At 42.4% G+C, this 14,663-nt stretch overlaps 1 protein-coding gene across 1 annotated transcript in view; it reads right to left on the reverse strand.

Moving 5' to 3' along the window:
- Positions 1–3,432: 3,432 nt before the first annotated feature.
- Positions 3,433–14,663, reverse strand: part of LOC309566161 (dehydrogenase/reductase SDR family member 4-like) — a gene marked incomplete at its 3' end in the record, with an annotated part of 87,810 nt that continues 76,579 nt past the window's right edge. Inside the window, exon 8 of the mRNA XM_082271222.1 lies at positions 3,433–3,547. Coding sequence (XP_082127348.1) covers positions 3,433–3,547 — 115 coding nt within the window. The remainder of the gene's footprint in view (positions 3,548–14,663) is intronic.

Genomic DNA, 14,663 nt, shown 5'->3' on the forward strand with positions numbered 1-14,663 from the left:
TCCGGGAAAAGTTCGGCAAAAGTCCGGGACACGGACCCGGACTTTTTTTTTAAGTTCGGCCGAACCCGCCAAACACGGACATCCAGGTGTCCGCTCAATTCTAGTTGTAATGTGATGGTGTTTACTAATGAATCACTTGCTAGAAGTATGAACTGTGTGCAGTGACAACCTGCATGTTTTCCAAGTTCGCCAGTTCATTCCATTTTACATGGGCGATACGGCAGACTTTACCTTGGAATACATTATACCGCATGCTAACGTTTTGAAAAACGTACATTTTTCAGCGTAGTTGGCGTTGTCTTCTTGCAGCTCGGAACTTCAGAAGCTATTTTAACTTTTTTTTACACTTTTGAAGAAATCTCTCTTTATATGTCACTTTTTGACACAGTTTAAAAATCCATTCATCTACAAATGATCTCCCACATCTTCCACAGGGATTTGGGCTTTTTTGGGGTGTTAAACAATGTTTTAGAAAAAAGTAGTCGAGCTTTTAGCTGAACTGTTTTTAAGTCTCGCCCTGATGTTGTAGCATCTTAGTGAATCTAACACTAGGCGTTATTGTCCGCCGGCGGTACAGTGAATACCAATTTCATACGTTAAACTTCGCCATAGCGCCAAAATTCCGGCGATGGCGAAATGGTGGTACAGTGAATTAGGCCCTTTGTTACAATGTAAAGTAGTGAGTGTACAGCTTGTATAATAGTGTAAATTTGCTGTCCCCTCAAAATAACTCAACACACAGGCTATAAGAAGATTGCTAAGACCTTGAAACTGAGCTGCAGCACGGTGGCCAAGACCATACTGTGGTTTAACAGGACAGGTTCCACTCAGAACAGGCCTCGCCATGGTTGACCAAAGAAGTTGAGTGCACATGCTCAGCATCATATCCAGAGGTTGTCTTTGGGAAATAGCTGTATGAGTGCTGCCAGCATTGCTGCAGAGGTTAAAGGAGTGGGGGGTCAGCCTGTCAGTGGTCAGACCACATCCCGAACTGCATCAAATTGGTCTGCATGGCTGTCGTCCTAAAAGGAAGCCTCTTCTAAAGATGATGCACAAGAAAGCCTGCAAACAGTTTGCTGAAGACAAGCAGACTAAGGACATGGATTAATGGAACCATGTCCTGTTGTCTGATTAGACCAATATAAACATATTTGGTTCAGATGGTGTCAAGCGTGTGTGGCGACAACTAGGCGGGAAGTACAAAGAAAAGTCTGTCTTGCCTACAGTCAAGCATGGTGGTGTGAGTGTCATGGTCTGGGGCTGCATGAGTGCTGCCAACATTGGGGAGCTACAGTTTATTGAGGGAACTATGAATGCCAACATGTACTGTGACATAATGAAGCAGAGCATTACCCCCTCCCTTCGGAGACTGGGCAGTATTCCAACATGATAATGACCCCAAACACACACCTCCAAGACAACCACCTTGCTAAAGAGGCTGAGGGTAAAGGAGATGGACTGGCCAAGCATGTCTCCAGACCAAAACCCTATTGAGCATCTGAGGGGCATCCTTGAACGGAAGGTGGAGGAGCACAAGGTCTCTAACATCCACCAGCCCAAGAGGGTTAAAACAGTGCTGGAAAATAATGGTGGCCACACAAAATATTGACACTTTGGGTCCAATTTGGACATTTTATCTTAGGGGTGTACTCACTTTTGTTTCCAGCGGTTTAGACATTAATGACTGCGTGTTAAGTTATTTTGAGGGGATAGCAAATTTACACTGTTATACAAGCTGTACACTCACTATTTTACATTGTAGCAAAGTTTCATTTCTTCAGTGTTGTCACATGAAAAGGTATAATAAAATATTTACAAAAATGTGAGGGATGTACTCACTTTTGTGAGATACTGTAGATATAATTTCTGTTAATAGTATGATGCATTGCACTTTTAAAGGGGCAGCTACACCACTTAAATGGATTTATTGGATACGTGCAAAGGTTTATTATTGTTTTTGTTAGTACCATTATTGTAACTACCAAAAAAAATTAAACTTGAAGACTACCACTGCTGACCTCTACTTGTGAAAATGGTTGTAAACTTGACTTTTACGCTGATCCAATTACTTTAAATCCCTGACTATGAACAAATATACAGCCCCGAGCATTTGAAGTTCTCTAACTCAAAGTGCTGAAGAAAGAGGGTGAGAATAACTGACAGACAATTTGCATTTTAAGTCACATATCTGTTCCAATTAAAGAAAAAAAAAAAAGATTCCTTAATTTGCTAAGTTACGAAAAGCTCAAAACCTTTTTTTTTTTTTTTTTAATTACTTACTTGGATATATTCATACAGTATTTACTACATCAAATTTCATCTTCTATAATCTATCCTTTTTAAATGATTACCAATTTCATCTCTCTGCTTCCAAAATACCTTACTGGACCTGCTATAAATGTTTAGTAATATTACACTTTCTTTTGCTGTTTCGACTCAACCTGTATTTCAGATATTTTCCACAAGAGGTCACCATTTCATCATACAGCTGAGCAAAAAAATATATATATATGCTTTCCCTTACTTTATAACAATGCATTCAATGTTGTGTGACTATATTTTATGCATGTTTGAGAACGAACACCTAATCTCTCAAATTGCAATGAGAAGATAAACATATCAGTGTAGCCGAGTTCTGGCCTGGCTTGAAATAGTGGAGATTTGAGCAAATTCTCTACCACAATATACTAAATCTATAAGATTCAACAAAATGTAATACTGATGTTTTTCTTTTTTTTTTTTTAATATGATGCAATATATATGGTATTTATTTTTTAATAGGTCAGGCAAACACATATTATAACATTTTGTATCGGTTTGTCATTTTTCCTGAAACACAAGATGTAAAGCTTAACTCCACTTTTGTTGAGAAAAAAACATTCCCCTCTGGGTGATCTATGTACATTACAAGAATTTTAACAAACTTTGTTGCAGATTCCTACCCTTTGTTATTCTGAAGACATCACTGTTTGTTCCTTTATGCCTCTGTGCTGAGTGGGTCAAATGGGAGTGGTTTCATAATTATCTATCAGCTGTGGCAACTGCAGAGCTCTAATGAGGGAAGCTGCTGGGCCTGCATCCCTTTAGACGTGTTCCTATTGCCAGTATCTCACCAAAAATGACATTTTTGTTGCAGGGGATGCCTGAAATCTGACTTGTATCTTAGTGCAGGCTTCTGGGAAAATTGGTGAGCGAATCACATAAGCAGGAAATGATGTTTCTGGGGTGTGGTCAGTACACATTCTGTGTATAGAACAGCTCCAGGTAGCCATATTGCATTGCATTTTCATAAAATTACAACAGCTGCAGATTGAAAAGGAAAGGTAACTTTAATAACATTCAATCACAATATGATTTGTGTTGCAATTGTATATGCTATATTGTTTTTTCTTTATTTGCTATTTATTTCCCCCACAAAAGTGGAATTACCCTTTAAAGTCTACCATGCATGCCACCAGTGATGGCAATATTTTCCCCATTGATGTAAGAAGCATCTTCAGAGCATAAAAATGAGGCAATACCTGCACACTCTTCTGGTACTCCAAGCCTGAAAAACAAATCATGAAAAGAAATTATTTATGCAGATAAATAGTTTAAAGTATTATTAGGGTTTGGTGCCTCAAACCAAGTTGTATTGGACTTTAAGGGCAAGAGTGTACAAAGTAGTATAGCATATAGGTAGAATTTCAACAATTTATTTCTCAAAGTTTTACAGGGCAATAGACAGATTTGTCATATGTGGGTTAAAGACTAGTGTTGAGCGAACACGGACTGTATTATTCGTGTTCGTACCGAATAATTGGATTTTTTTTACCCGAACACGGACACGGACACTTTACTGTATGTTCGGGTAAAAATCCGTGTTCGGTCGTTTTATTTCCGGGTTTTGCATGCTTTGGCGCTCTTTTCATGGCGGGCTTTCAACAGCCAATCAACAATCGTTTAACTGGTGTGCCTTAAGCCATCCCAGCCATGCCTGCAAATGTCTTAGTAGCTGTGATTGGCCGTCTGAAGCATGTGACCAAGTCTTTATAAGTTCGAGGCAGCCGCCGCAGCAGCGTCATTCTGCTGCTTAGCTAAGGGACAGAGCACACATCAATGTGCTGGCTGCTGATTAGGGAAAGATAGGCAGGAAAAAACCATTTGTGTCCGGATAGAATTGAGGGACAGGTCGGAGTGTTTAGGCAGGGCGAGTTGTAGGCATTTTAGGGATAGAGTCTGCTGAATTATAGGGTCAGTGTCTTCTACAAACTACAATCGATATTCCTGTGTGGGGGGTGGGGTGAATCTGCACTCAATCCTGATCTACGATCTCTTCTCAATCCTGTTAGGGACAGAGTCTGCTGAATTTTAGGGAAACTGTGTTCTACAAACTACAATCGATATTGCTGTGTGGTGTGGGATTGGAGATAGGCAGGTGTCAGTGATCCACATCCATTTTTCTGTGTGTGAGCTGCAGTGAACACAATCTTTTTGGGCTGCAGTGAACACAATCTTTTTGGGCTGCAGTGAACACAATCTTTTTGGGCTGCAGTGAACACAATCTTTTTGGGCTGCAGTGAACACAATCTTTTTGGGGTGCAGTGAACAAAATCTTTTTGGGGTGCAGTGAACACAATCCTTTTTGGTGTGCAGTGAACACAATCTTTGTGGGGTGCAGTGAACAAAATCCTTTGTGGGGTGCAGTGAACACAATCTTTTTGGGGTGCAGTGAACAAAATCCTTTTTGGGGTGCAGTGAACAACATCCTTTTTGGGGTGCAGTGAACACAATCTTTTTGGGGTGCAGTGAACAAAATCCTTTGTGGGGTGCAGTGAACACAATCTTTTTGGGGTGCAGTGAACACAATCTTTTTGGGGTGGAGTGAACAACATCCTTTTTGGGGTGCAGTGAACAAAATCCTTTTTGGGGTGCAGTGAACAAAATCATTTTTGGGGTGCAGTGAACACAATCTTTTTGGGGTGCAGTGAACACAATCTTTGTGGGGTGCAGTGAACACAATCTTTTTGGGGTGGAGTGAACAACATCCTTTTTGGGGTGCAGTGAACAACATCCTTTTTGGGGTGCAGTGAACACAATCTTTTTGGGGTGCAGTGAACACAATCTTTGTGGGGTACAGTGAACAGAATCTTTGTGGGGTGCAGTGAACACAATCTTTGGGGGGTACAGTGAACACAATCTTTTTGGGGTGCAGTGAACACAATCTTTGTGGGGTGCAGTGAACACAATCTTTTTGGGGTGGAGTGAACAAAATCATTTTTGGGGTGCAGTGAACAACATCCTTTTTGGGGTGCAGTGATCAAAATCCTTTTTGGGGTGCAGTGAACACAATCTTTTTGGGGTGCAGTGAACAAAATCCTTTGTGGGGTGCAGTGAACAGAATCTTTGTGGGGTGCAGTGAACACAATCTTTGGGGGGGTACAGTGAACACAATCTTTTTGGGGTGCAGTGAACACAATCTTTGTGGGGTACAGTGAACAGAATCTTTGTGGGGTGCAGTGAACACAATCTTTGGGGGGTACAGTGAACACAATCTTTTTGGGGTGCAGTGAACACAATCTTTGGGGGGTACAGTGAACACAATCTTTTTGGGGTGCAGTGAACACAATCTTTGTGGGGTGCAGTGAACACAATCTTTGGGGGGGTACAGTGAACACAATCTTTTTGGGGTGCAGTGAACAACATCCTTTTAGGGTGCAGTGAACACAATCTTTGTGGGGTGCAGTGAACAACATCCTTTTAGGGTGCAGTGAACACAATCTTTGTGGGGTACAGTGAACAGAATCTTTGTGGGGTGCAGTGAACACAATCTTTGGGGGGTACAGTGAACACAATCTTTGTGAGGTGCAGTGAACACAATCTTTGTGGGGTGCAGTGAACACAATCATTGTGGGGTGCAGTGAACTCAATCTTTGTGGGGTACAGTGAACACAATCTCATACTTCTGAAGATTTGAGGGTGCTGCCTGTTCCATACTCCCCCTACTCCTCATCTAGCCTTTTAGGGGTACAAACAATAGTAATTGGGGCCTAGTGTGGTTGTGTACGTGTGATATACATACACTTTTTTTGGATCATATTTTCTATTCCGCTATTTAATCAAAAACCTTTGGGGATCAGTTAAATTGGGGGATAGTCTGTGTTGGTACGTGTGAGAGAGATCCACCTTTCCAAGTTGTTGGGGTTCATCTCATACTTCTGAAGGTTTGAGGGTGCTGCCTGTTCCATACCCCCCCTACTCCTCATCTAGCCTTTTAGGGGTACAAACAATAGTAATTGGGGCCTAGTGTGGTTGTGTACGTGTGATATACATACACTTTTTTTGGATCATATTTTCTATTCCGCTATTTAATCAAAAACCTTTGGGGATCAGTTAAATTGGGGGATAGTCTGTGTTGGTACGTGTGAGAGAGATCCACCTTTCCAAGTTGTTGGGGTTCATCTCATACTTCTGAAGGTTTGAGGGTGCTGCCTGTTCCATACTCCCCCTACTCCTCATCTAGCCTTTTAGGGGTACAAACAATAGTAATTGGGGCCTAGTGTGGTTGTGTACGTGTGATATACATACACTTTTTTTGGATCATATTTTCTATTCCGCTATTTAATCAAAAACCTTTGGGGATCAGTTAAATTGGGGGATAGTCTGTGTTGGTACGTGTGAGAGAGATCCACCTTTCCAAGTTGTTGGGGTTCATCTCATACTTCTGAAGGTTTGAGGGTGCTGCCTGTTCCATACTCCCCCTACTCCTCATCTAGCCTTTTAGGGGTACAAACAATAGTAATTGGGGCCTAGTGTGGTTGTGTACGTGTGATATACATACACTTTTTTTGGATCATATTTTCTATTCCGCTATTTAATCAAAAACCTTTGGGGATCAGTTAAATTGGGGGATAGTCTGTGTTGGTACGTGTGAGAGAGATCCACCTTTCCAAGTTGTTGGGGTTCATCTCATACTTCTGAAGGTTTGAGGGTGCTGCCTGTTCCATACTCCCCCTACTCCTAGCCTTTTAGGGGTACAAACAATAGTAATTGGGGCCCAGTGTGGTTGTGTACGTGTGATATACATACACTTTTTTTGGATCATATTTTCTATTCCGCTATTTAATCAAAAACCTTTGGGGATCAGTTAAATTGGGGGATAGTCTGTGTTGGTACGTGTGAGAGAGATCCACCTTTCCAAGTTGTTGGGGTTCATCTCATACTTCTGAAGGTTTGAGGGTGCTGCCTGTTCCATACCCCCCCTACTCCTCATCTAGCCTTTTAGGGGTACAAACAATAGTAATTGGGGCCTAGTGTGGTTGTGTACGTGTGATATACATACACTTTTTTTGGATCATATTTTCTATTCCGCTATTTAATCAAAAACCTTTGGGGATCAGTTAAATTGGGGGATAGTCTGTGTTGGTACGTGTGAGAGAGATCCACCTTTCCAAGTTGTTGGGGTTCATCTCATACTTCTGAAGGTTTGAGGGTGCTGCCTGTTCCATACCCCCCCTACTCCTCATCTAGCCTTTTAGGGGTACAAACAATAGTAATTGGGGCCTAGTGTGGTTGTGTACGTGTGATATACATACACTTTTTTTGGATCATATTTTCTATTCCGCTATTTAATCAAAAACCTTTGGGGATCAGTTAAATTGGGGGATAGTCTGTGTTGGTACGTGTGAGAGAGATCCACCTTTCCAAGTTGTTGGGGTTCATCTCATACTTCTGAAGGTTTGAGGGTGCTGCCTGTTCCATACTCCCCCTACTCCTCATCTAGCCTTTTAGGGGTACAAACAATAGTAATTGGGGCCCAGTGTGGTTGTGTACGTGTGATATACATACACTTTTTTTGGATCATATTTTCTATTCCGCTATTTAATTTAACTGGGCCTCCATGCGAGACCTGTGTGCCTTGTTGCGCTGTTTTGAGTACTCCACCAACATGGCCAGTGGCAATGACGCCGTTCTCAGCTTAACTATCCCACTTCTATGCCTCCTTGAAAAAACAATTCGGGCGATGATGGAAGAGGATGTGGCACAGGATGAGGAGGAGGAGGAGGATGAAGAGGTAACATTTCCAAGGCTTTCAGGGCAGTCATTCGCAAGGGGCTCCGAGGGTGGGTTCCTGCACACGCAAACGCCAGGGACGCAATTGTCCAGCAGGGGCACAGTTCTGGAGGATGAGGAGGATGAGGAGGAGGAGGAGCTGGAGGAGGAGATGGAACCATGTTCACAGCAGGGTGGCACCCAGGCCAGCTCATGGCCATCACTGGTGCGTGGCTGGGGGGATACAGAGGACACGGACGATACACCTCCCACAGAGGACAGCCTTTCGTTGCCTCTGGGCAGCCTGGCACACATGAGCGATTACATGCTGCAGTGTCTCCACAACGACCGCCGAGTTGCCCACATTCTAACTTGTGCTGATTACTGGGTGGCCACGCTGCTGGATCCCCGTTACAAGGACAACGTACCGTCCTTAATTCACTCACTGGAGCGCGATCGCAAGATGCGCGAGTACAAGCGCACGCTGGTAGACGCCATGCTGCTGGCATTCCCATCTGACAGCGGGGCCACAGTGGAAGCACAAGGCAGAGGAGGAGGAGGAGGAGGTCGCCAACGCAACCAGGGCACCGCCAGCACCTCAGAAGGCAGGGTTAGCATGGCCGAAATGTGGAAAAGCTTTGTCAGCACGCCACAACAAACAGCAGCACCAGCAGCTCAGATGGAACGTCTTAGCAGGAGGCAGCATTTTACCAACATGGTGGAGCAGTATGTGTGCACACGCCTACATGTAGTGAATGACGGGTCTGCCCCCTTCAACTTCTGGGTCTCCAAATTGGGCACATGGCCTGAGCTTGCCCTTTACGCCTTGGAGGTGCTGGCGTGCCCTGCAGCCAGTGTATTATCTGAACGGGTATTTAGCACGGCTGGGGGCGTTATAACAGACAAGCGCAGCCGCCTGTCCAGAGACAATGTGGACAAGCTCACGTTCATTAAAATGAACCAGGCATGGATCCCACGGGACTTTTCCGTACCTTATGCAGAATAGCAATGGATACCGACCTTACCCACCCATTGTTCCATTTTTGCTCTTTCTCACTCTTTTGGGGTGTACCCTCATTTAAAATTTTTGAAAAGAAGCAGTGTTGGCTACCTCGTCCTCCTCCTCAGGGCCAGATTAATGTAGGGGCTATTGGAGCTGCAGCTCCAGGCCCCTACCTTTTATATAGGCCCCGGGTTGGCCATATTCACTGTTACCGCTCTTCTGTCACTTGTAAACACAGAAGTCTGGCTTCTATGCTCGCTTCCCCAGGCAGCACCCTCAGAACCTCCCCACACAGCGTGAAGGCCGGACAAGGAGGGACAGTTGGCGATGCATGGATGTGTTTATGGGCTTCAGAGACAGCATCCCATGTTGAATTAGGCATGCATGGCTGCACCCTTCCTCCTCTGGGTGCATGGCAAGGCACGGCCCTTAAGGCCCTTCAAAATCCTCAGCACCAAGCCCATGATGCTGTTAATCCGGCCCTGGTCCTCCTCCACCGCCGCTTCCACCTACACCGCCCATAGGTGTGCGCAGCCTATTGCATTAAGGTGTGCACCCCAAAGTTGAAATACACATGCATGTGTTTGCCAGCAGGGAGAGTAATGTATCGGGGCCATGTACCTGTAGGCAAGGAGAAATAGAGCAGAGCAGGTCCCAGGGAGATCTTTCCCATCTCCTCACTGGCAATGCTATGTGCCCTAGGTGATTAGGGTGTGCCCAGGCACACCCAGCACACCCTGTGCGCACGCCTATGTCACCGCCACATCCACCACCACCTCAACCTCCCTCCTACTCCATATGGGCCTCGTCCTTCAGAGATGAAGAAGAACATTGTTTTATTTTTCTGTTTTTTTTTGTTGTTTTAAGTTATTTCCCTATCCACATTTGTTTGCAGAGCACTTGCCATGCTCTTAATTACGTTTTGCTGCCATTTGCAGCACTCTAGCCCTTTCCTTTGGTGTTTTAGAGCCATTTTAGTGCCTTAAAGTTCGGGTCCCCATTGACTTCAATGGGGTTCGGTGTCCGGGAAAAGTTCGGTAAAAGTCCGGGACACGGACCCGGACTTTTTTTTAAAGTTCGGCCGAACCCGTCGAACACGGACATCTAGGTGTCCGCTCAACCCTATTAAAGACCCATTGGTGGAGAAGTGAAGAAATTAGAGGTTAAGTGACAAGATGAAATAGGTGACTTTTTGAACATTTGTCTCTTATGTTTCAATGCATGTGTGTCAGGCTTGGAACTTTTTCAGAGGAAAAATCCAGAAAATTATCCTACGCGTTTTGGCTACATAAGTATTAATACCTTTTTCAAGGATAAGTCACCATGTCTGAAACAACAATAAGTCGTTAATTTAAAAGCACCTATACCAAACCAAAACAGAATTTGTGCAAGGTGCTTTTGTTACATACATCATTTTTTTGTCTGATCCATGTGTGAAAGGTTATTCCCTCGGGTTCTTAGTTCGCATCAGGAACTATTGCTGCTTCTATGGGTAATATGTAAATGATGAAAAAAATTATTGTGAAAATAAGTTCTTGTGAGAATGAATGGGAATTTGGTAATAAGTTAAGGTAAATTACTTACAGGCTAATCATATAAATTAGCTGTACTGGTGGAATCCATATTGATTCTTGTCAGAAAAGGGTAATTGGTAACTATGAAAAATAGTGGATATAAATGTAAATAGTGGTTGAAAATAATGAAAAGAAAAAATTAAAAAAATAATAATAAAGAATAAATAAAAAACTTTGCTTTTGGTGAAAAGTATTTATTTTAGCCATTAAGTGCTCTTCATAAAAGGAAAAGACACAAGCCGGGCAGCTTCTGTATTGATAATGGAGGCTGTCCAGATGGTCAAAAACTCACTTTTGTAAGCAGCAGAGAAGAATTCCGGTTGCTACGTCTCTCAGGGTGTTGCCTGTTCCTCTGACTGAGAGGAATGATTCCCTGAGTTAGTTCCCCAGCTGAGCTGTGCAATACCACAGGACACGGCTATGATGCTGCTCTGAAGTAACTCTCATTATGTACAGAGCGGTCTCAAGTATAGTGCATATCCATCAAAAGACATATCCGGGGTCACATACAGGAGAAAAGAGCCTCATATAGTGATGTACTATTAAAATGTATTCCTTTATTTAAACATATAAGCATAGTACTCACATTTAATAATGGTAAAACGAGCGACAAGGTGTTAGGGACCCTCTTTCGCAGTGACTTCCGGGATGCTGTCTTAGCCAACCGCCGGATCTGCGTTCCAGTAATGCAGAAATGACGTAGTTACGCTTTACTATGTAATTTCCGCATTACTGGAACGCAGATCCGGCGGTTGGCTAAGACAGCGTCCCGGAAGTCACCGCGAAAGAGGGTCTTGCGGTCCCTAACACCTTGTCGCTCGTTTTACCATTATTAAATGTGAGTACTATGCTTATATGTTTAAATAAAGGAATACATTTTAATAGTACATCACTATATGAGGCTCTTTTCTCCTGTATGTGACCACGGATATGTCTTTTGATGGATATGCACTATACTTGAGACCGCTCTGTACATAATATATATGGGATAAGAGGATTAAGGATCGAATACTGGAGAGATCGGAAAATAGGACCACCACTCATTGGAGGGCTTACTTACTACTTACACGCTGGTTACCCCTGCAGGGGTGCCGATTTCCGGTGAGTGCGGGAGATATTGGAAGGGGGGAGCACTGTTTCCTCACCCGACACTTAGACACCTGGAGCACCTCAAGAATCACCCACGGAGTCTGATACTTTAATTTTTTACAAACTTTAAGGACTTTTTCACCTATCATTTGTTGTAGAGCTTGGATAAAGATTACCATTATTATTATTATTTCTTTGGTCAAAAAAATTTTTTTTGCTCACTAATTTTGTTCACGGGTCCTTATGATTGACTTTTGCTAATCAGGACCTTTTGCACTATAGCACCTTTTGTTGAAATTACTTATTCACCACTATAAATATTATTGTGGTCATTATTTATTTCACTGGTCCATTCTAAGACCTCTTTGCACCTATCACTTCTTTCTGGCAAGCTATTCCATTTTTTCTGGAATCACCTACACTTCTATTTTCCATATTCCATATTCACTTATATTGGAATCACTCACACTGTTATATCCTTCTACCATCCTTGGCTTAGATAAATGGATTTGTTTCAGCCACTTTTTACTTTTTCTTGGTGAATAATAAATAGCTTATAGGCTAGTATCTTCACTTTATTTGATCACCCTTACCACGGAACACTTCACATATGTTTTTTTGATACATATATTCCTTTGTGTGACCGTTTCACTCATATACTGTTTACACTATTGCACTTTATATTATTTATGAGGTTCGTCTGGAGTATTCATACATGTTTTAACCTCTGCATAATTTACAATTTACTATGATATTCACATTTTATATACACCTATAGGTAGTGCCAGTTACCTCACCACCTCTAACATTAAATATAATGGCATAGAACACAAAATAAGACTCTTTGCTGATGATGTCATACTTATGGTTACTGATCCAATCCGTTCCATTGCAGCAATCCACGACATCCTTAACCAGTTTGGCTCAGCTTCCTTCTACAAACTTAATACCTCTAAATCCCTGATCCTCCCCTTAAACCTCACAAATAGATAATAACTCCTTCTGAAAGAGACTTTTCCCTTCACTTGGTCCACCCAGTCTATCCCATACCTAGGGATTAAATTGGCCCCCTCACTACGCCACCTCTATGATCCTAATTATCGCGCCTTTCAAAGACACCTCCCCCAACTACTAAGTCATATGCACATGTATGGCTACCTGTCTAACCTTAGGATACAACACTGGCAAGAGTATAGAATTAGTAATCTATCGGACCTTTACACTAAAGGTGCTCTAAAAACATTCAGTGATCTCAAAACTGAACATAACCTACCCGAGAATGAAGCCTTTACCTATGTGAGAATATTCTACTTCATTAAAATATCTAACATTCCTTCTGTGATTTCCCTACCTGAACCCCTTCATAAATTTTACAGTCATTCTCTATACCCCAAGCATGGTATCTTCACAATGTACTCAGCCTTTAGTGATAATCGCCCTTATTTCAAAATTGCCACCCTCACAAAATGGGTAGAGAAATTCAATTTGAACATCACCCCTGATATGTGCACACGAGCCTTCAAACTCACCTACATAGCCTCCCACTGCTCCAATCATTGGGAATCCTTAAAAAAAAACATTCACAGATGGTACCTGACACCCTACCATCTCTCTGAATTCTTCCCAGGACATCCTACTACTTGTTGGGTTCCTGTGGTAGTTCTGGTACCATAGCACACATCCTGTGGTTCTGCAGATCCATAAGCTCATACTTGAGACAGATATTTGCCCTGATCTCCTTGACAGTGAAAACTCCATCCACTCTAAACCCTTCGCTAGCACTATTACATCTTGGGATAGAAAAATTTCCCCCAGGGTCATGAGTAGTGATACTACTCTTATTTCTTGCGACAAAACTAAACATTACTAACATCTGGAAAAAGTCAGAACCCCCTTCCATTTCCAGTACAGTAGCAGATCTAAATCTTCAATGCGAGATGGAGAGACTAGTTGCTAAGAAAAACGTAAAAATGGAAAAATTTCCAGCACAATGGACTTCTTGGTTTACTCATCCAAAATGTACTGTGACTATTTCCCCTCTTTTTTCTATTTGTCCTTATACTATACTATACAACATAATCATTTACCTTGCTGGTGCCTCACCTTCCCCATCCTCATCTATTTCCTCTATTATCTCTGAACCCCCTATCCTCCCCCCAACCCCCCCCCCCCCCCTACTCATTTTCTAAGTTTAGCAACACTACATTGGAACTGTATTTTATTGTTTCTTGACTATTATGCTCCAGTCGGAACATCTGACTTGATATAACAAATGTACACTCTGTTCATTTTGTTCAATTTACTGAAAACTCTAATAAAGATATGGTAAAAGTTTAAAAAAAAGGAAAAGTTTAAAAAAAAATGTTTTATGATCATTCGCTTTGAAAAAAAAAATAATTATTTACTTCCAGCCTAGCCTCTTTGATCGTCTATGGAAGCACTTGGCCACAGCATTGGATCCTTACTGAAACAGAAGAAATGGTAAGCCTGAGAAACACCAGCGAGCGGAGGAGGAGGGGGAGGGACGTCCCCTCCCGCCATTTCGGAAACCATTCCAGCGGCTCATGAACCACTTGGAAACCATGAGAAACCTGACCTCTGGCTGCAAAAAACGATACGGGGTTATGGCTGCTGATGTCTTCAGCCATAATCCCAGTAAACCACTGAAAACCACAACGTATATATCCCTATTGCGGTCAGCAAGTGATTTTAACAATTTCTGTGATGCCAGTGATAAATCCTGCATCTGGACTTTTTGAGTCACCTGTACTTAGGATCATTGTCAATTGCACAACTAACCTTTTAAATCCAGCAGAAAACCAAATAGTATAATTTTCTTATATAGCGAGAAAGGTCATAACCATATCTAAACTAACTAGAACATCCAATTTACTGACTGAAATAACTGACCACAATTACCTGAATTTAAGATGTAATGTTCTTACAAGTTCACATTTTTATGTCAA

Source organism: Pelophylax lessonae (genome assembly GCF_965119305.1).
Source record: "Pelophylax lessonae genome assembly, chromosome: 1".
Taxonomy (NCBI): domain Eukaryota; kingdom Metazoa; phylum Chordata; class Amphibia; order Anura; family Ranidae; genus Pelophylax; species Pelophylax lessonae.